A 19,188-nucleotide genomic window follows, 5' to 3' on the forward strand; every position below is an offset into this window, starting at 1 on the left:
TGTCGATGCCAAGAGTCTACGTGGATGATAAGTCGTGGACGCACACCAAAAATGGACTCACAAATCGAATATTCAAACTGGGATAGAGATATGTATTGAACCGAGAAGACTGCAAAGTAGGTAGTTTAAGCCGAAGGGCCGTGATTCATACTAACACTATTGGCCACAGTAACCATTGATCGTGCTGCGAGAAGTGGTGTCCAGGGCTAGATGAACTCGAAAGGCGTAACATTTCCTTGATTTAGTATGGAATTCTGTTCCCGTCCCACTTGATGAGGGTTCCGTTGTCCTGGGGCGTAATGTCCTTGAATACCCTCATTAAGCCAGCAATACAGGTTGTCATATCGTCAACCCCATCCCACCCTGTGAGCCGGGTCAAGATGAATCCAGGCTCGACATTCACCATCGTCAGGTTTCGTCCTTCCTTTTCCCACTCACGAGCCATGGTGACAGTGCCTTGGTTGAGAGCCGTCTTCGCCATACGGTAGGCCATGCATGTACCAAAAGAGTTCTCTTTTGTCTTGTTAATGCCAGCTTGCCTCATTAAACGGGGCAACGAAAGGATGAGCAAAGATGATTTGGCTATGAGAAATGACATTGAGGGCATAACAAGATGATATATGGAGATGAGTCGGGCTTCCATCCTATCATGGGGAATGAAAGTAATATGGCAGGATCTTGAGAGTTTACTCGCTTGAAACTGAGCCAAAGGCGGAGGAGATATTGACTATCTTTGTGTTATCGCCAAGCTCCAAGCTCGGGAGGAAGTGCCCGATGGTAAGGATAGGGCCAACAGCCATTACGCGGAACTTCTCCACCATCATCTCCCCTGTTTGCTCCTGCCATGGCTTTGGATGAGGCGAGAGGCCACCAACGTTGATGAGGAGGTCAAGAGGTCGATCGGCACCGTATAGAGCCGCTGCTCGAGAGATGGTGGCTTCATCAAGATAATCTAGCTCCAAGAGTCTCACACCTGCTTTCTCGAGCTCCACAACCGTCGGATCCTTTTCTGTGCGTGTTTTGGGCCGAACGATAGCCGTAACGTCCCATGACTCCTCAACAAATGCCTTCAGGAGTTTGTTTCCGATCCCGCGGTTTGCCCCTGCAGCTCTTGGTGTCAGTGGCGTCGACGCGTGGTTATTGGAGTGTTGGTTGGGGAATATCAGTTTCAATTCTGGGTTGCACGGGGTACCGGCACTTACCCACGATAAGAACAGTCTCCCTCCTCATGCTTCCAAGTTGCCTGAAGGCTCGGACAGCGTTGGTGAGCAGCTGGGATAGGCTGGTATAAAGCTTAGACTCTGTCCATCAATTGCTCGGATAGTTTTTATGGATGAATAGAGCCGTACTTGGTAAAGATGAGATAGTGAAATAGGAGGAGGAATAAAATGTGCTTCATTATGAGCCCGATGAAGGTCGAGGAAGTCCCCGAAATTTACCATGACTGCATTGTAGATGTGTAAAGAATCAGGTTAGGAACGTACCAGCATGATGCAGATGAAAGATAGGCGTCGAGCACCATCCCAAAATGAAGTTTGGGGCCGTGAACTTGATAGGCCTATATGTCTTGTTCAGTGTTTTGTTGACTTTTAAGATAGGGGTTATCAATTTCGGTGGTGAGAGGTATGTCGCAAATATGTGAGAAGATATGAACGCTGAAACTCACTCTCGAGCTCTCTGATTCAAGTCAGGTGATACCTAGTGTGACCTGCTGTCACCCGTTTTGGCATGGACGCCACTGACAGCCAATCATTCCTGCTCGGTGAGCAACCTTTCCCTGAAAAATATTTTTCTAGGAAGAATCGACCAATCAGGAGCTGGTTACTCCTTCCAGGGCCTTGGAAGCCCTCTTGTCTGAATACCCTCATCACCTCACCCCCCCCTACACAAGCCGCATCCCCACCTACCACGACAACGATGGCCTCGACGGCCCCAGGAGGCTACCGCCTCTCGAACAACTCGAAGCACGAGATCTACCTAGGCGTCTCCGAAGCCTGGAAAGCAGTGCTTTTCGACAACAACGTCCCGGCTGAACAAGCCACGCTCGAGCAGCGGCGACTCGCGGAAGAACTAGTCGCTAAAACCCACGCGAAAATGACGGCACCAGGCGCCCAGACCCCCAACTGCCTGTGGAACTGCGAGGGCTGCCTGGCCTGCGCAGGCTCCTGCTACGACGACCCGTGTCGAAATGAGCAATGCCCCTCACACGCGGACCGCAGGAAGACAGCCTCTTCGCCGACGAAGCCGCCCTCAGAAGGGACGAAGAGATGGGAGACTCCCTCCCAACGACCAGACCGACCACTCCCACCCCGACCGGAAGGACCGCAGGGACACTACCTCCTCACCCACTGCCGTCGCGCCCACGCAAGACAACGGCCCCCGACAGCAGACAGAAGCTGTCCCCTCGGACTAGATAGGCCCAGCGCACGAGGCCTCGAGGACAGCCGGCATGCCGGAAGACCCCCTCTAGACCCAGAAGTAGAGGCCCTCTTCAGGGACATGGACCACGACAGAACACAAGCCCTCCAAAGGCAAGAGGTGCTCAGGAACATGGCACAGAGCCTAAACGGCGCCCTGGCAGCCGAACTGGCCGGCCCGCAGGCAGAATGGGCGTCCTTTTGCAAGGAGAAAGTCCTTTGGCTCTTTAGGATACTTAAGGACATCGACGGCACTACAGGAGCCCCCGGCTCAGCGAGGAGCGCCTGGTCGACCAGCTTCGACTCTAAGAACTCCTCGACAAGCACGACCAGGAGCACCAGCCCGACGACAGAGGCCCGGGGCCCCTCAAAGACCCCCAAACTCGCCAAGACCCCGACGGGCAGCAATGCAACCAGCGTCACGTGGGCCCAGATGGCGACGAGCGGGGCCAGCAGCAGCCAAGCCGCCAGCAGCGCGCGGACAAGTGTCGCCAGCCTGACTGCCCACGCCCCCGATCCAACAGCGGGCTGGAAAACAGTGGGCCGCAACAACAAGGCCAACCGAGAAGACGACCGCCTCTTCGTAAGGCTCCCCGACGGCCACCCGTGGAGACAGGCATCAGCGGAGGGCTTCAGAGTCGCACTCTGCCGACAGCTCGGGGCCCCACTCAGCCTCATCCGCTCGGCCAAACAAGTCGACACTGGCTTCGCGATCGTCCCAGCCGACAAGAAGGCGCGGACGCAACTACTCGCCCTAGCGCCAGCCCTAACCACACACGGCGCGAAGCTTGACGAATCGGCCACCTGGCATACCTACGTAGTCCCCAGGGTACCGAAGACGGTCAACGGCCTGACGGCAGCATCGACACCAACGACCTCATGGAAGACGAGATCCTCCGGGCCACTAAGGCCAAACCGGTCTCGGCGAAGAAGTCGAAACACGCCCTACCCGACGACACTCACGCCGACTGGGTCGTATCCTTCATCAAACCCGTCCCTGACCACTTCAGACTCTTTGGCAGCCCGCCGGCCAGAAAGATCACCAGAAGTGCAAAAGCCAACCAGTGCTATAGATGCCAAGGTTACCACGACCCACGCATCTGCGATAGACAAGCCAGATGCAATAACTGCGGAACTGATCACCCACCAGGGCCCTGCGCCAGGCCACCGAGATGCGCCAACTGCCACGGACCACACAAGGCAGACTTTGGAGCGTGCCCGGCCAGACCAAGGACGGAGGGGGGCGTCCTCAAGAAACCAACCAACAGGCAGCTCAAGGCCATACGCAAGGTAGGCGAGGCCCCTGTACGCGGCGGCACACCCAGCGGAAGGAAGGAACACCGACCCCCAACCCGCAACGACCAACCCCCCGGCCACAGAACCATGCCTGTGAGACCCAGCGAGCCCAGGAGAGCGGCCAAAAACGGACGAAAGTCCGGGCTCTCCTTCTTACAGGCCAACGTAGCCAGAAGACCAGGGGCACACGACGCCCTCCTCAATATGGCGTGGGAAAGGACTGCCGACGTCATATTGGTACAGGAACCATGGGCACGAACCCAGGACGGCAGAAGAATGACCAAAACCCACAGAGGATACCAGCACTACACGCCAACAGAAGACTGGAATGCGGGACCCCCAGGGCGATGGTATACATCAAAAAAAGACACACAAGGGGACCCAACAGAGCCTGGGACACGCGGGACACCGCGACGCCTGCGCGGTAGAAGCCCAAAGGGATAGTCTGGGTCAGCCTATACAGGGACAGACTTGGCGACGACGAGGTGCTCGACCTGGTCGAAAGCTGGCACCCCGGCAGACCAGCGATCATGGGAGGCGACTTCAACGCCTACCACCCTACCTGGCAACCGGGAAAGGAGTGCCCGGCGGGGAGACGAATAGCTGGATGGCTGGAAGACCGCCTCACCCTGGCATCGCTGCAGGGACCCACCAACATACACGGAAACACCATCGATCTGGTCCTCTCAACGAGCACAGAGGTAAAAGCCTGGGTGGACGAGGACACCTACACCGGATCGGACCACTACACCCTGGCGGGGACGGTACCACCAGCAAGCCCACAGGCAACCAAGAAAGGTAGACCCTACGTCCCAGCCAAAGAGGAGGATAGGGCGCTCTTCCGCTCCCTGACTAGATGGGGCATGACACAAGTACCGACGGTAGCACACACAACCAAGGACCTCGACCACTGGGCCCGCTCCCTACAGAACGCCCTCGTAGGCGCGATCAAGGGAGCGGGACGCCTGAGAAGACAAGCAGGAGGCACCACACAATGGTGGAACGAGGAGTGCAAGGAAGCACGCGTGGCGCTACAGCAGAGCCGCAACGACCCCACACAAGGGAGGAAGACCGGAAGCAAATACGCAAGACGTTCGAGACAACGGTCAAAAGGCAAAAGAGAGCACTGGCAACAGAAGCTCGAGCAAGCGTCCTCGAACAAGGACATCTACGCAGTGGCGGCATGGCACAAGGCAACCGACACCTTCGCCCCCGCCGCTGGTCCACAGGAATAGGACCTTTACGGAACCGGGGAAAAGCTAGAACTACTTAGGAAAGAGGTGGTTGAAAGATTCGGAGAAGACGGGGACACCACAGAGCCTTGGGTTCTCGCCCAACCCACCGACACTATACAATGGGACAACACGATCTCCCCGGAGGAGGCAAGGAGATGCACAATCGGGACCACAAGCACAGCTCCCGGCACAGACGACGTCACGGTAGACCTACTACGCGAGGTGTGGCGGGAGATAGGCGACAACATCACGGCCCTCTTCAGACAGTGCCTCCTCTTAGGGGCACCACCCGCTCCCGTTTAAAGAAGCGGAAACGGTAATGCTCAGGAAACCGGGCAAAGACAACTATACCACGGTCAGAGCGTGGCGCCCGATCGCCCTCCTATCGTGTATAGGGAAGGGTCTTGAAAGACTGATAGCCAGAAGGATAGGCTTCACCGCAGTCAACCAAGAAGTGCTCGGCCCCACCCACATAGGGTCCCTCCCGAGGAGGTCCGCCGAGGACCTCGTTCTGTGCCTGGTACACGACGTCGAGAGAGCCTGGGGAAGGGGTAAGGCGGCGGCGCTCCTGACAATGGACGTACAGGGCGCCTTCGACGCGGTCAGAAAGAATAGGCTAGCAGGGAGGCTAAGGCAACAAGGCTGGCCACTGAATGTCTGCGAATGGGTACACTCCTTCATGTCACACCGGAGCTCAGCCATGAGATTAGGAGACTGCACCCTCCCCCCTAGAAGAGTGGCATGCGGACTCCCACAAGGGTCCCCTGCCAGCCCGGTCCTCTTCGCACTCTTCCTACAGCCACTGGTTAAGGAGCTGGCCGGGGCGTCGGCGTACGCAGACGACCTCGGACTGCTGGCTGTAGGCAAGAACGCCCAGGAGTGCGCGGCAATACTGGAGGCTACGGCCGAAAAGGCGGAGGCCTGGGGCTCCAGGAATGGCGTCGAGTTCGACCCAGCCAAGTGCGAGCTACTACACCTTACGAAGAGCCGCGCAACCCCCCCCGCAGTAAGGATAGGCAATACGGAGGTGACGCCGAAACAGGAGGTCCGATGGCTGGGTTTCTTCCTGGACCCCAAACTCAACTTCAAAGCCCACGCCAGTCGGTGGGCGACGAAGGCACTGAAAATAGCGAACCACCTGCGAAGGCTGAACAGGGTGGCCCGGGGCACCCCACCAAGAGCCACGGCGGAGGCGGTCCGGGCAGTGGTCGTACCCACGGCGACGTATGGGGCGGCGACGTGGTATACCGGGGTAAGGCAGGGAGGACAAACGAATGCGGTCAACAAGGCACTTAAATGTGCGGCCAGGGCGGTTGTCCCGGTCTGGAGAACGACCCCTGGGGGGCGATCTTCCGCGAGCAGGACCCCCCCCGCCGAAGTGGCGCTCGCCCACGCCAGAATCTCGATGGCGGCACGGTTCAAGAGCCTCGACCCCCGCCACCCACTGGTCCTCCGGACCCGGCCGATGCCGGAGCCACCCAGGAGGGGCCCCCGGGGGCGTCTCCCGGAGAAGCAAACCAGACTGGAAACACTCGCGACCCTACTCCCCGACTGCCCCAGGCCGCACCTGGTGCAATGGACCCTACGGCACCCGGTACCTCTGCCAAGACCAGAAAACAAGGAACTGGGCAAGAGACTCCACGAACAACTGACACTCCTCGCCCCTAGGGACGAGATCCACCTGTTCAGTGACGGATCGAAGGCAGCCCCGCACGAGGACTACCGAAGAGGACGGGCTGGGGCTACGTGGCGTACCAGGATGGGCAGAAGCTACACGAGCACCACGGAAGGCTCGGGGAATCCGAGGCCTTTGACGGCGAAGCGGTTGGGGCGGCACACGCGGTGGTGTGGGCGCGCGAATACATCAGGGCGGGGGCAAGACCCTCGGCGGTACGGCTCTTCATCGACAACTCGGCGGTACTATACGGCATCACAGGGCGCCCCTCGGACAATTCCCAGGAGGCGTTCAGGGTTATAGGATACGCGTGGAAGGACCACCACCTGCCCCCCTCACGGTACACTGGGCCCCAGGACATATGGGGATCCAGGGGAACGAGGAGGCCGACGTTCAGGCCGGCCTCGGGGGCGCTCCCAGACCCAAGATCCCCCGCCCTGACCGCAGTCAAGGCAAAGGCCAGGGCACTGAAGAGGGAGGCGTGGAACTCGTGGTGGCTGGCGAACAGGCCGACGCGATACGCCCAGCTAATGATCCGGGACCAGGGAAACGACCCCCCGGAACTCACGCTCGCAAGAAAGACCCTACACCACCTCCTGGCGGAGAGGACGGGACACGGAGACTACGAGGAGTACCACCTACGCTTCGGACACGACTCGTATAGGACCTGCCGCTGCGGCCGACCCACGGAAATCGGGCACTTCGCGGAGTGCCCAGCGGCGCGGGCCAGGGGCACTCTGAACAGCGAAATGCGAAAAGCGCTCAGGAGGCCGGATAAGCTCCTGGGAAAGGACTGGAAGAAATACGCCGAGTGGGTGGAAGGCTCGGGAGTGTACGACCCAGCGGAGGAAGAAGAATAGGACACGTGACCAGGCCCAGATTGTAATGGCCTGAGGAAACAGCGGAACCACAGAGGAGCCGTAAGCCCTCGGGGACCAGAGCCCTGAGGCAGGCAGGCCTCTCTCTCCTTTGTAAATAACTCTCTTTTGTGACGCGAAACGCCCTGTCAGCTAGTATTAGCAGTAGTATTAGAAGCTTGGGCCGTCCACATCCCCAAACGGGGGCCAGGCGAGGTAGGCTCGGGCACGTGACCCCTCGGGGCCACGCGCCACAGTTCGACCCGATTGGACGCTAATAGATCTCTCTCTCTCTCTCTCTCTCTCTCCTGCTCGGTGAGTTGGGTTTCCAACTGACTGTTACCTGAAAGTGGGCAGCTATGCAGAAACACTAGGCCTTGTCCCGGGCCTCAATATCTTAGAGCACAAGTTAGGTAGCACCTTTCACAATTGGTGCCGAGTCACTGCAGGTCTATGGGTCGAACCGTTATGAGTTTGGATGACCTGATGACACCTAGAGGCAGCCCGGTGTTTCCTAAGCTTGGGTGACGAACTTCCGCCAAGAGTGGTACTTTGGGCACTGCACCCTGGTGCACTCTTTTAGGGCACCGCATGGGGGGTGCCTGCAAGGCTCAGAGGACTTCGACCTACTCTTCAGGTGCCCACCCCCGGGCATGAGATGTGGTTCACACCCCTCCATCAACTTTCGTAGGTACTCTCCATCATTGGCGCTCAGCCAGCGAATATCGATTGCACCCCAAGGAAATTTCATTTTTGTACCCTAACCGCCCGCCCCTACACACCATCATAAACACAAGCCTGGAATAAAACGCGGTGAGGCTGCGTTGAGGGCAGAACTCACCTCAATTCCTCCCCACCTCTAGGGTCTTTAAGGCCCTCTCACGGCACGTGTGTCTCATCGACAGGCGTACTGAAAGTTCCATTCCCAATCCTTTCAAATGATTCGGCATGGCACATCACTGCATATCTCCAGGAACTGGTTATTGACACTTACGTAACATTCAGGCTGCATACCTATCTATGCAAGTCAAATGCTGACGGAAGCCCAAAGAGCCTTGGTAATTATTCTAAGCCTCATCCCTAGCATTAAATATGAGGCCGTCCCCGTCTTGGTAGCAAGAGTTCCTCGACTTGTCTTTGGTTTGATCGATTTCATCAGTTTCCCCGGATATGTTACTTTTTCCCGGCGACAAAGCCTCCAATCATGGAGATGTCAGATGTTTCAACCCAACCTTCTCCAAGAGGTCCAGGTTCCATTGTGTCTAACCCAGGTTTGTTTTGTTACCCAGACTCGGGTACCTAGGTACTTTATTTGATTGACCGCTGGTAGTAGCGAAGTACTGACGTCTTAAACTTTTCCAAAAGGCTCTAACGTACATTATAAGCGAGTCGTGGGTACAAGCGAGCCGTGGGTTCTCCACTACCTACCAACAACTATCCTTAATTACTACATACAACACTAGTAACTAACTACAATTTCCTCTGCAATAGATGTATCAGATGATTCTCCAGCCTCCTGGCAAGTGCGCGCGTTATGGCCAGGCTTGCCGCACACACCACAGCACCGAACCTTCGTATGAGCCCCCCCTGCACCACTACCATCTGGCTGTGTTTCTTGCACTCCCTCTCCACCCACGGCCTTCTTGTCCAGTAGATCGTGTGCATCCTGCACAGCAAGTGATCCTCCGAGCCGCACACGTGTTTTTTTTGGCTCTCCGGCGCTTACTTAGTGCCTCGTTGGCCTTGCGGAGTGAAGTGTTCTCTGCACGTAGGAGAGCCACCTGGTGCATCACAGCTATTGTACTCTTAGCAAGCTGGTCCACAGCAGCCAACATTGAAGTCGGGGAGCTATTTTGATGGTTGGCAATGCGAGTCTTAATAAGCGTTGACTGCGAGTTAGCTTCTTGGGGGTTGTGTGGTGTCTGGAAGACCCAAGGTTGTGGGGTGCCGGACCGGGAGGTCGGAGGTGTTGGCATACGAAGCTTCACATCCAGCTTGGAAAGCACCCTCTCTGGATCGTACGGCACAAGGCCCTCTGGTAGTCGTATCTATGTGTATAACGCGTCTGGAGCTCTGGCTGGCGTTTGACGAAGTTGTGAGCCCAGAGCTTACCAGCAGGAGGCGCACCGCGTTCGTTGAGCAAATAGTTGGCCATATCTTCCACACTACGCAGTCTTGGTGGAAAATATCGCGTACATAGCTCAATAATATATCGGACAATAGCTTCCTCTTCCGATTGAGTCAGCTTTTTCGAATTGGGTGTTGTATCGCGTCGTACAGGCCGGCTGGCGCGGCGGTGTCTAAGCGTGCTGCGATCGACGTTATACATCTTAGCTGCAGCTGATACACTTAGGTTTTTATCATTTTGAAGAGCTTTAAGGGCCAAGATTATATGGGCTTCCTCTGAAGTAGATGGCATTTTAGATTGTTGAGAAAATTAGGTTTGAGGGTGAGGTTACGCGTCGCGTGAAAAAAGTGGTTGCTCGCTTATATTGGTCGCTCGCTTATAACGTACGTTAGTGATAAATGCAATTGTAAGGAGATGATACTGAGGCATCCTCTCACCCTTGTCCCAATCTGAGAATTGGATAAATACATGGCAGATCTTCCACCAAGAGGCTGAAAATTTGTCAAAATAATAATCGGTGGTAACTCCGTTTTCTCTCCGTCCAGGAAGGATCGTCATTGGGTCGGTCCACTGGTCTATGGTACCGCCCAGCGGTGTTCGAAACTGCGCGAGAGGGTCCTGAAACCGAGGCCAGCGCCAAACCAAGGCCGCAATCTGATGAAGGCTTGGTAGCATACGGCGACAATCTTGAATTGCCAAAGCTCATAATTTACGGAGCGAAGTATGATGAAACTAGGGGCCTGAAATTTCCGCTCAAGGATAAACAAATGATCACTCTCTGGATTGATAAGATGGTCACACAAGCCCTCTTCCTCACTGAGCAAAAACAGCGTGTCATCGACGCTGTACAGAATAATGGATTGCACATCCTCCGTTACAGCTGGCTGGGAACTGAGCTGACATAAGTGAGTCAGTCCCATGGACAATGCCCCGGTGACTCCAGAAACTGACATGATCCCACAAATGGCTGGCAGACAATCCAGAGGAGGATCGGACGTAATTCGACAACAGAGGGAAGATTCCCTATCCCAAAAATCTCCATCGGACCACTCAGTATCTTAGGCCGAGCGACAAAACCGCACCCAATCCTTAAGATAGAACCTCCCCCCAGATTGACATTTTCCAGGTTGGTTATCTGCCCGAACTGGATTACAGTATGTCGCTACCATAATCTTTGTGTGAGACATCTTTGGAGACCTCCATGGGGAGCCCATGAAGGATAATGGCCCCAGCCTTGAACACCACACGCCGCCCAAGTCCCCAAACATCTCCATCCCCAGAAACACTATTACTCTATCCGCCTTTCTAAATATCTGGAACATCTTCTCAACCTGCTCTTCTCTCTCGCCGTACGGGTCCGGCTGATTGAAGCAGAGGGCATCCACCCACAACACACTCTGAGGGCCTCTTATGCCTGGCCGCAAGCACTTCAGCATATCTCAACAGTTCTGTGTCTGAAACAGTATATCCCAGTACTCTCCAACAAAAACCGGCTTGCAAAGTGTGCTGTCCCCGTCTTCACCACCCCAGCTGTAGGAGCAGATCTCGTACTCGGGTAGTCACCATCGTGGCAGATTTCGAGCACGACATGAACCGGATCATCTGGTTCAGCAAAGGGGAGACGAAGGAGGCGGAACTCATCCGGTCGGATGGAGCATTCGTATGGGGTTAATGCCTTCGCGTCAGCATCTTCTGTTTGGAGGTTTGAAGCCGCGGGCTTGTTGGTTGCGGTCGGAACGGCGCTGTATGGGCTCGTCGGTCGAGAGGTCGTGTCCACGACTCGATCGTCGGTGGGTGTTGCAAGCGGATGACCGTCTGGATACGTGTACTTGACTGTTGCAGGCCAGTGAAGATTTAGATTATCCAACGGCTCATCGGGTGGTACTGGAAAAAGTGGACTGAACCTGGCGACGGCAGCTGCGAGCTCGTCAAGGTTGGGCGACGAGCCACATGAGGTGCAGTGCGGGTCTTTGTGGTTTGGTTGACCACTACAAGAGGGGTGGTGCAACTTGGTTTGTGCCAGCGAACCATGGGTGGGGGACCGCTTAGAAGAGTGTTGATGCTGGTTCATTAGAGAAAAGGAGCCGTGTGAAATGTCAATATAGTTAACAAAGGCACTCATCCCTTCAGCCACATTTTATCCCTCACCTACGGCTGAGCCTGATCGAGATAAACGTTGTTTCGCGTAGCACCAATCAAGAAGCCTTGGAACTGACTCATAATCTGTCATTACGCGAGGCTCGACTGACCTTCTGCAAGACATGGCGTGTGAGCTTGGCAGATATATTCCTTTGGACAGTGCTTTGAAGACGAGATCATCAGTTCAGTTGCACCGAGATTACAGAACTATCTGGCTTCATCCTAATCGTGCGCAATCTGTTCTCATCGGCATGGGGGAAGTATGTCCTGTCCCAACTGACCATACCGAACCACATCTTTTGGCACATCCTGTTCTCGATATGCTTTGCAAGAGAGCTCCGCCTTCCAGAAGTAATTGCGGCAAACGTGTGGATTTCGAATCCAGACCAGCGCAAAGGACACCACCACAGCCCAGTCTCTTCCTTGAACTCGGTAAACGACAGCTGATACCCGAGGCACCTTATGGTGAATCGTGACCTTCATGAGTTGATATCGATTTTGGTCCCAGGCCCCTATTCTAGTTTGCGTAGCATTTAACGCTGTTGAGTGCTCTTGGTCTTCCAGCAAGCTACACTGTAGCTCATTTTCGTCTGCTGAGGACCAAACAAGAGCGTAAAACATGACCTCAAATTCCACTGTCCTGTTCTTGCCATACGCTGGGACATCAGTCTTGACTGTAAACCGCATCGGACCCGAGTCCCATGGCCCATCACCAGTCACAAAGAACGCCCGGTCCTCGTCATCGCATCGGCTCCACAGCCAGGCATCATAGATATCCATTTCCAAGGGGTAGCCAACCTGAAGAGCATGTCTTCGACACTGAGCCATCAGATGCCTTATTTCTGTCAGCGGCTCAGGAATTACTGGGGCCTCAACATCGGCCAGCTCGGTGAGCAAATACTGTGCTCTTGGCACCTTCGGCCAGTATATAGTCTTGTACTCGACAAACTCCCATGGGTTCTCCCTCACAGACCTATCCGAGCCGCACTTTCGTAACCGGATCCCAATCGGCCGTTTGACATCTGAGCAGTTGAGCGGCAGAACATAAGAGTATGCTCGTTTGCCTGGTATTGGGTCGGATAGGACCTGGCACTGGATCTTGATACCGCTGTTCGTCATGGAAAACACTCACCTGTCGTCGCCTCGAGGTAGTTTGATAGGGGTCTTCGATCCGGCGAAATACAGAGGTGTTTCGGCGAGAACACCACAATAAACTCGGGCACCAGGGTGCATTTTTGTCTTTGTTTCTGGTGATACCCTCCAAGCAAAAATGCTGAAGTCGGCTGTGTATTTGATAATCTCTTCCTGTAACCGTCCAAAAGCCTTGGTCCCTTCACCATAAAGCAGAGTCATGTTGACGTTGAAAAGCCGAGCATGGAGTAGGCCGTATCCTCTATTCTTGTTGTGGTCCTGGAAGCCGCCCAGCTCATTTTTTGGGCAACCGACATGCTCGATAATGACTGTGTGTGTCTCAGGATGCCCTTGTTGATTCCAGTAATGGAGACAAGATGGTCTATTAGCGTTTCTTTGTCGCCCCTGTCCTTCCACTCCCCGTCGAAGAATACCACGTTTGCTGGGGCGATCAGCTCTTGGAGAGTCCATCCACGAGCAAACCACCGGCATCGTGATAGAGCAATTTCCAAAGGGGCGACTTGCGGAGGCGGGAGGTCGGAAAGAAAGACGTAGCACACTGAAAACTGTTGGTACCACTGATACATGGACTTAATAGCCTCGGTTAGCTCAGCGCTGCTGGATTTGTCGATGCAACAGGTGACAACCCAGGCGTATTGGTATCCGTCCTTTTTCGCTATCCGACACGTCATGTCAATCTTCTTGTAGCCCTTCTTGCTCCGGAACATCTGATATCTCCCGCTCTTCATGTCAGCCCAAGTCACCTCTCCATCTTCCCACGTGTGTGATAGGATTGGGTATGGTGGAATATCGTTGCATATAAACTCCTCGAACCAGCCGTCATTGGTGTTGATAAGTCGCATCTTGATGGTACAGAGAGTATTCCAGCAGTGGTTGCCGGAGGAAAACCGAAAAGATCAACATGTTGAGATTTCGGTATAAAGTATGTCTTTGGTTGGATGAAAGGAGGCCTTCTGCTGCGGCCGGTGAATCTGCCAAGTGATAGGTGTGAGAACAGCACTCGACACTACAGCTGACGGCTGGTGTTAATCAGAGCTCTCAGGCCCTTTGTTCGATTGTCAAGCAATGACTGAGTAAGATTCATGAATATCACTCGCTCTCACATCAGAGTCATCTCTTAATACACGGTCATCAGTCCCGTCTTAAAACGACTCGACTTCATCCAAACCCTTCTACTTCTTCCTGTACTCCATTTCTCTCAATTGTTACCTTGAACACCCTTCTACCATCCCATTAAACCACCACCATCCACGCCCACACCTCCATCCCCACAATCTTCACCTTCAAACTCCAACTCAACAACCCCTCCCGCCACCTCCCCACCGACCTCTGCGGCTTCATCACCCTCCAAACAGCCGACTTCCGCCTCGCGCTCGCCACCGGCTTTCACCTCCATCCCTCCCGCATCATCAACAGCTCCTCGGCCGTCCAACCCTGCGGCCCAGACGACATGGATAAGGAAGCCCAGCGGTCCTCCCAGCCCCTCTTCCGCTGGAAACGAACCTGGCAAATCGCCAATCCGACCGCCTGCTGGGTCGGCCAGATCAGAAGATACGGAACCAGCCAGGACGAAGACCTCTGCCACGGCGACGTCATCCAGTGGCTGACGACTTTGTGCGTGATGGGGGTGGTGGGGTATCGACGGGGGGAGCTGAACGGGAGGATTTACAGGTATTTTCCTGACTGGGTGAGAAAATCGGAACATTGCCCCAAATCAGCGATGCCGGACTATTGCTATGTTGATAATGGGGTGGAGAAGCCGTTTGTGCCGTGGTGGAGTTGGACGGTCGAGGCTAAGACACACACTGGGGAGGTGCCAGTTGAGACATCGACGCTTGTACTCAGAAACGGGAAATAGCCCCCTCACAAACATAAACAGACCCATCATGAAATTAACCTAAAATTGCCTCTCAGCAAGCTGATCTTTGACACTACCAAACTTCCCAAAGAAAAAGTCTCTAACTAAATAAACACCCATCCATTTTCCATCCATCCAAAAAAAAAACAAGAAAAAAAAAACTCCTATCATGCAATGCTGCCAGGGTATTCACCATAGTACCTACACAACATCCCATCCCCCCCCCTCCTCCTTCTCCTCCTCATCTCGACTCTTCCTCCCTCTCCTGCATCCACTCGGGCGCCAAATCAGCAACCACGGCCTCCTGCTCCGCCAGCTCCTCCTCCGTCGAGGCGGAGTGTATCGATCCATTACCCAACGCCCGTTCAAAAAGCTCCTCGGGGCTGGCATCCTCCTCAACAACCTCATCCTCCTCCCCGGGTTGGGGCTCCCAGAGTGGATACCTAGGAGACTCCCCCTCCTCTTTGTGCTGACCAGCGAACTCAAACACCGATCCCATCTGGGACACAGGTTGATGCTCAGGAAGTATATCCACCGGGACAATCTTGCCCGATGCCTCAACAAAATACGCCACAGCAACTTGCTCCACCTCCCCGGGAACTTCAGGCTCTTGCGGCTCTGCTGGCGGTGGGGAGTCAGGTTTCTCTTCATCGCGGCTAGACTTAGCCATGGTGTAAGTCGACTCAGAGTCAAATGCCGACGGCATAGGGGAGTCTTTGAACAGGGGTGGGAGTCGGCGGGGTGATTCCGACGAGAACTTGTCCTGAGAAGAGCTGTTGGTTTGGATGGGGATGGCGTTGGTCATGATGGCCGGGTTGGGCACCATGGTCGTGCGGGCGCCTTCGAGAACGAACTTTGTCGCGAGCATCTTGTCCATGCTGTGGCGCTTCATGAAGAGGGAGATGAGGAAGGCGGCGACGGAGGCGCCGGTGATGGTCCAGTAGACGCCGTGGAAGCCGGCGACGTCTGGGTGTGGGAGGTGTCAGTTTGAAGCTAGAAAAGAGCGGGGAAGGGGCGGTTGACTCACAGGCTTCGAGGGCGCCGATCCGGACAGGATCGGTAGGGTCCATGGCGGCCATCTGAACAACGAATGCCTCTGAGTCGTGAGCAATCTCCTCCGGCATGCCTAGCTCGTCGAGCTTCTTGACCATGAGGTTCTGAAAGACTGTACCACCGACTGCGACACCGATGGACATTCCCATGGTGCGCATGAAGGCGTACATGGCTGCGGCTCGGCCGGCGTCTTCGACCCGGCTGATAGCCTGGATGCCGACGTTGACGCTGGTGAGGAGGATGCCATGGCCGATACCGAAGACAGCGAGAATGACAGCCCAGACGGGGGTGGGGGTGTCGGTGTCGAAGAAGTGGAGGAGACCGCAGCCGATGGCGGTGATGGCCCAGCCAGACCAGATCGCCCAGCGGTAGTGGCCTGTTCGGGAGGAAATGAGAGAAACGACGATGCTTCCGGGGAGCAGGAGACATGTGACTGGGAAGATGTCGAGTCCGGATTGCGTCGGCTTTTCGAACCGAACCGCGGTGAAGTAGAAGGGAACGTAGTACAGCGCACAAAAGAGAATAAAGCCCTGGAAAAGAGCACAAGCATAGGCGGCAAGCGCGCTCCCACTGCAAAACAGCTGCGGCCTCAAAAACGGCTCCCTCGCCCCATAGCTCTCCCAAACAACACTCATGGCAACACTGAGCACACCTACCACCATGGGCGCGATGACCTGCGCAGACGACCACTCAAACTGCACACCTCCCCAGCTCATGCCAACCAAGAAACTCGTCAACCCCCCAATAAACAAAAACCCGCCCAACCAATCCACCCTTGCAAGCTTGCTCCTCAAGCTCGTCCGCTGAGTCGTCAGCTTGACATAGCAAGGAATCAACACCAGGCCCAACGCGCAAAAAGGCAGGTTGATGTAGAAGCACCAACTCCAGAATGCCTTCTCGACAAACAACCCCCCAATCAAGGGCCCAAGCACACTCCCCAGCGCCCACGCAGCCAGCACCAAAGAAAAGTACTTTGGCCTCTGTCTCAGCGGCACAATATCCGCAAAAATAACCTGTCCCATAGTAATAATCCCCCCACCGCCAATCCCCTGCACCGACCTCCCCGCAAAAAAAACAGTAAAGTTCTTCGCAATCGGGGCGCACAGAACGGTGCCGAGGGTGAAGAACAAGACCGAAAAGATGAGCATCTCCTTTCTGCCAAAGATGTCAGACAAGGCGGCGATGAAGGGCTGGCACACGGCACAGGACAGGAGGTAGGATGTCCCTGCCCAAAAGGCGTCTGTTGCCGTCCCGCCGAGGTCGATGGCGAGGGTGGGGAGGACGGACACGAGGATGGTTGCGTCGAGGGCAACCATGAGGGAGATGATTGCGAGGGTGATCATGACGGCGTATTCCTGTTTTCCTGGTTTCCACTCGAGCTCTTGCTTGAGGGTGAGGCCGTGGTGGGGGTCTTCGCCTCGCTCGAGGGAGGAGGAGGAGGAGGGGGTGTCGTCCCGGGATCGGGGCATTACTGTTAGAGATGGGCGGTGGCGGTGGGTTGGCATCAAGTTGTCTATCGATGGGATATAGGGGCGGGTGGTGGGAGGTTTCGTAAAGGGGGAAGAACAAAAACCCAAGAGGGAAACTGGAAAAAGGAACGAGTGGCCTTGGACACGGGAGACTTAACACCGAAGCAGACAGGGGCTTGTCATGCGGGCTGTTTTGTTGCTAAGGGGGGAAAGCGTCTGTCCTCAGGATCGAAGAATTAAAAGAACCGGTGGGTAGGAAGGGGGGATATACCACTGCTTCAGGGGAGTTTGGGAGGAGTCTGTCGGTTCCGGTTTTCTTTATCTCTCACATTCCCCTCCTTCCGAAGTGTATGGACATGTGGTGAAAGTGGCAAGTCGTCTGTCTTGTTTGATGGTGATAAGGTGCAGAACCAAGATGCTACCGCACGTCAAGCGCAGGTGAGGTCAGGAAGGAATTAGCTCACAGTCATCTCAGTCCAGGAAACGCACCATTCGGTTCAAGTTTTCTGTTATGGCATGGAGTCACAGAGTTTGGGGATTTGCATGTCAGTGAGGGTCGGATGGGAAGAGCGGGCATGCCCAGGGGTAAACAGGCTTATAGCACCAAACGTCAGAGTGGGACTACTGCTAGATGTGTCTAGATACAGGTCATCATGCTGGATACGTTGACTCTCACGTGGCTAACGTTGAGTTGCACTGACGATGGCTGATATAGCGTACGTGAATGGCTGTTTGCAGTGGAGGGTGGGGTGAGTGATACTCAGACTTGGATCGCAGTATCACAACAGCCATTGATCTCAACCAATGGCTGATCACATACATCTTGGGAAAAATTACCAACAATAGCAATCCCAGACTCAATATCGGTCTGTCATGAATAGATGGAAAGACAACGGTATATGGTAGGGTCGCAACGGGTGGCGCCTCCCTCCCGCAGCGAACAGCCGTCCGCGTTATTGGACACAGCCCACATGGCGAATGGGAGACTGGAACGTCGATTGGCGACAAGATTGGCCTGTGGGTGGCTGCAGCCGCTGTTTCAAAGAGAAGTTTCCCCCAGCTGAAGCTGCAGGTGCAAGTTCCCCGCACTTGACCACCCATCTGGACTAACAAGAGACCGTCTTGAAGTTTATTCTCGGTGACAGCTTACCTTATTTTGACCTGGGTGGTATCACAGGGTTATCCATATCTCGGAGAGAAAGCAATGTTGATCGACAAGGGCGGTGATGGGCAAAGAGACAATACCATGAACCAGCACCCGAAATGTTCCACAAAGATGAGGACTCTAAGCAGCATGGCAGTCACATAGTCACATGGGAAAAGTTTGTTTGATATCACTACTAACAACTTGGACTGGAGCCACGGTGCAAGCCATGCAACTGCCGGCACTAGCACACCGTTCCCGAAGCGGGCATTGCAGAAAAACCGATGCCTTTCCAGATGGCGTCAGTTTCGCATGCTCTGGAGCTTCATAAACCCCGTCGTCGCTTGCACCATGCTGGGGCTGATGTCATGACTATTTGCCAGCTTCCAGCTTAGAGCTATGCAGCTGAGCAAGTGCATGGAACCTCATTTCTCAACACGTTATCTACCACGGGCTGAACAAAACAGCCGTTTCCCCGACTATGACCAGCCCTGCGCCTCTCTTACGCGCTTACCGTCCATGATAGGACGCAAACTAGAGTTTTATCTCTGCCACCAAACCAAATGTAACCCTACCTACTTCGCTGTGTTTCACAGGCTGTCCCCATCGATCGTGTTTAACCTCTGGTATATCGGACTGTGTGATGGGAGAACAGCGGCAAATGTTTGCCAATTCAGGAACGGGAAAAGACAAGGCATTTGTCCCCGTGGTGCAGCTGAAATGGTGTGACATTGCAGCCAGGAACCAAACTGCTATATTTGTCGA

At 54.9% G+C, this 19,188-nt stretch overlaps 4 protein-coding genes across 4 annotated transcripts; 1 reads left to right on the forward strand and 3 right to left on the reverse strand.

Annotated features, from left to right (window-relative positions):
• Nucleotides 1-241: 241 nt before the first annotated feature.
• On the reverse strand, nucleotides 242-1,522 carry QC762_512670 (uncharacterized protein; the record flags this gene model as incomplete). The annotated part of the gene is made up of 4 exons (XM_062891664.1): nucleotides 242-513; nucleotides 695-1,102; nucleotides 1,203-1,282; nucleotides 1,485-1,522. 4 exons carry the CDS (start codon nucleotides 1,520-1,522, stop codon nucleotides 242-244), a joined length of 798 nt encoding a protein of 265 aa, XP_062741837.1.
• An 11,574-nt stretch (nucleotides 1,523-13,096) lies between these two features.
• Nucleotides 13,097-13,741, reverse strand: QC762_0077580 (uncharacterized protein; the record flags this gene model as incomplete). Its single annotated transcript, XM_062883852.1, has 2 exons — nucleotides 13,097-13,582; nucleotides 13,643-13,741. The coding sequence occupies 2 exons, from the start codon at nucleotides 13,739-13,741 to the stop codon at nucleotides 13,097-13,099; spliced, it is 585 nt and encodes a 194-aa protein (XP_062741838.1).
• A 608-nt stretch (nucleotides 13,742-14,349) lies between these two features.
• QC762_0077590 (uncharacterized protein) lies at nucleotides 14,350-14,757 on the forward strand (the record flags this gene model as incomplete). The annotated part of the gene is made up of 1 exon (XM_062883853.1): nucleotides 14,350-14,757. One exon carries the CDS (start codon nucleotides 14,350-14,352, stop codon nucleotides 14,755-14,757), a length of 408 nt encoding a protein of 135 aa, XP_062741839.1.
• A 23-nt stretch (nucleotides 14,758-14,780) lies between these two features.
• QC762_503190 (uncharacterized protein) lies at nucleotides 14,781-17,968 on the reverse strand. The gene is made up of 2 exons (XM_062890742.1): nucleotides 15,785-17,968; nucleotides 14,781-15,723 (listed from the first exon to the last, which is right to left on the reverse strand). The coding sequence occupies exons 1-2, from the start codon at nucleotides 17,313-17,315 to the stop codon at nucleotides 14,999-15,001; spliced, it is 2,256 nt and encodes a 751-aa protein (XP_062741840.1). The 5' UTR covers nucleotides 17,316-17,968; the 3' UTR covers nucleotides 14,781-14,998.
• Between the last annotated feature and the right edge of the window lie 1,220 nt (nucleotides 17,969-19,188).

Source organism: Podospora pseudocomata, chromosome 5, assembly GCF_035222375.1.
Source record: "Podospora pseudocomata strain CBS 415.72m chromosome 5, whole genome shotgun sequence".
NCBI classification, from domain to species: domain Eukaryota; kingdom Fungi; phylum Ascomycota; class Sordariomycetes; order Sordariales; family Podosporaceae; genus Podospora; species Podospora pseudocomata.

Excerpts from the sequence above, each read along its gene's own strand:
- QC762_503190 (XM_062890742.1), bottom strand. The coding sequence starts at position 17,315 with ATGCCAACCCACCGCCACCGCCCATCTCTAACAGTAATGCCCCGATCC. Across the intron at positions 15,724-15,784 it reads GATCGGCGCCCTCGAAGCCT|ACGTCGCCGGCTTCCACGGC; the intron begins GTGAGTCAACCG and ends TCCCACACCCAG.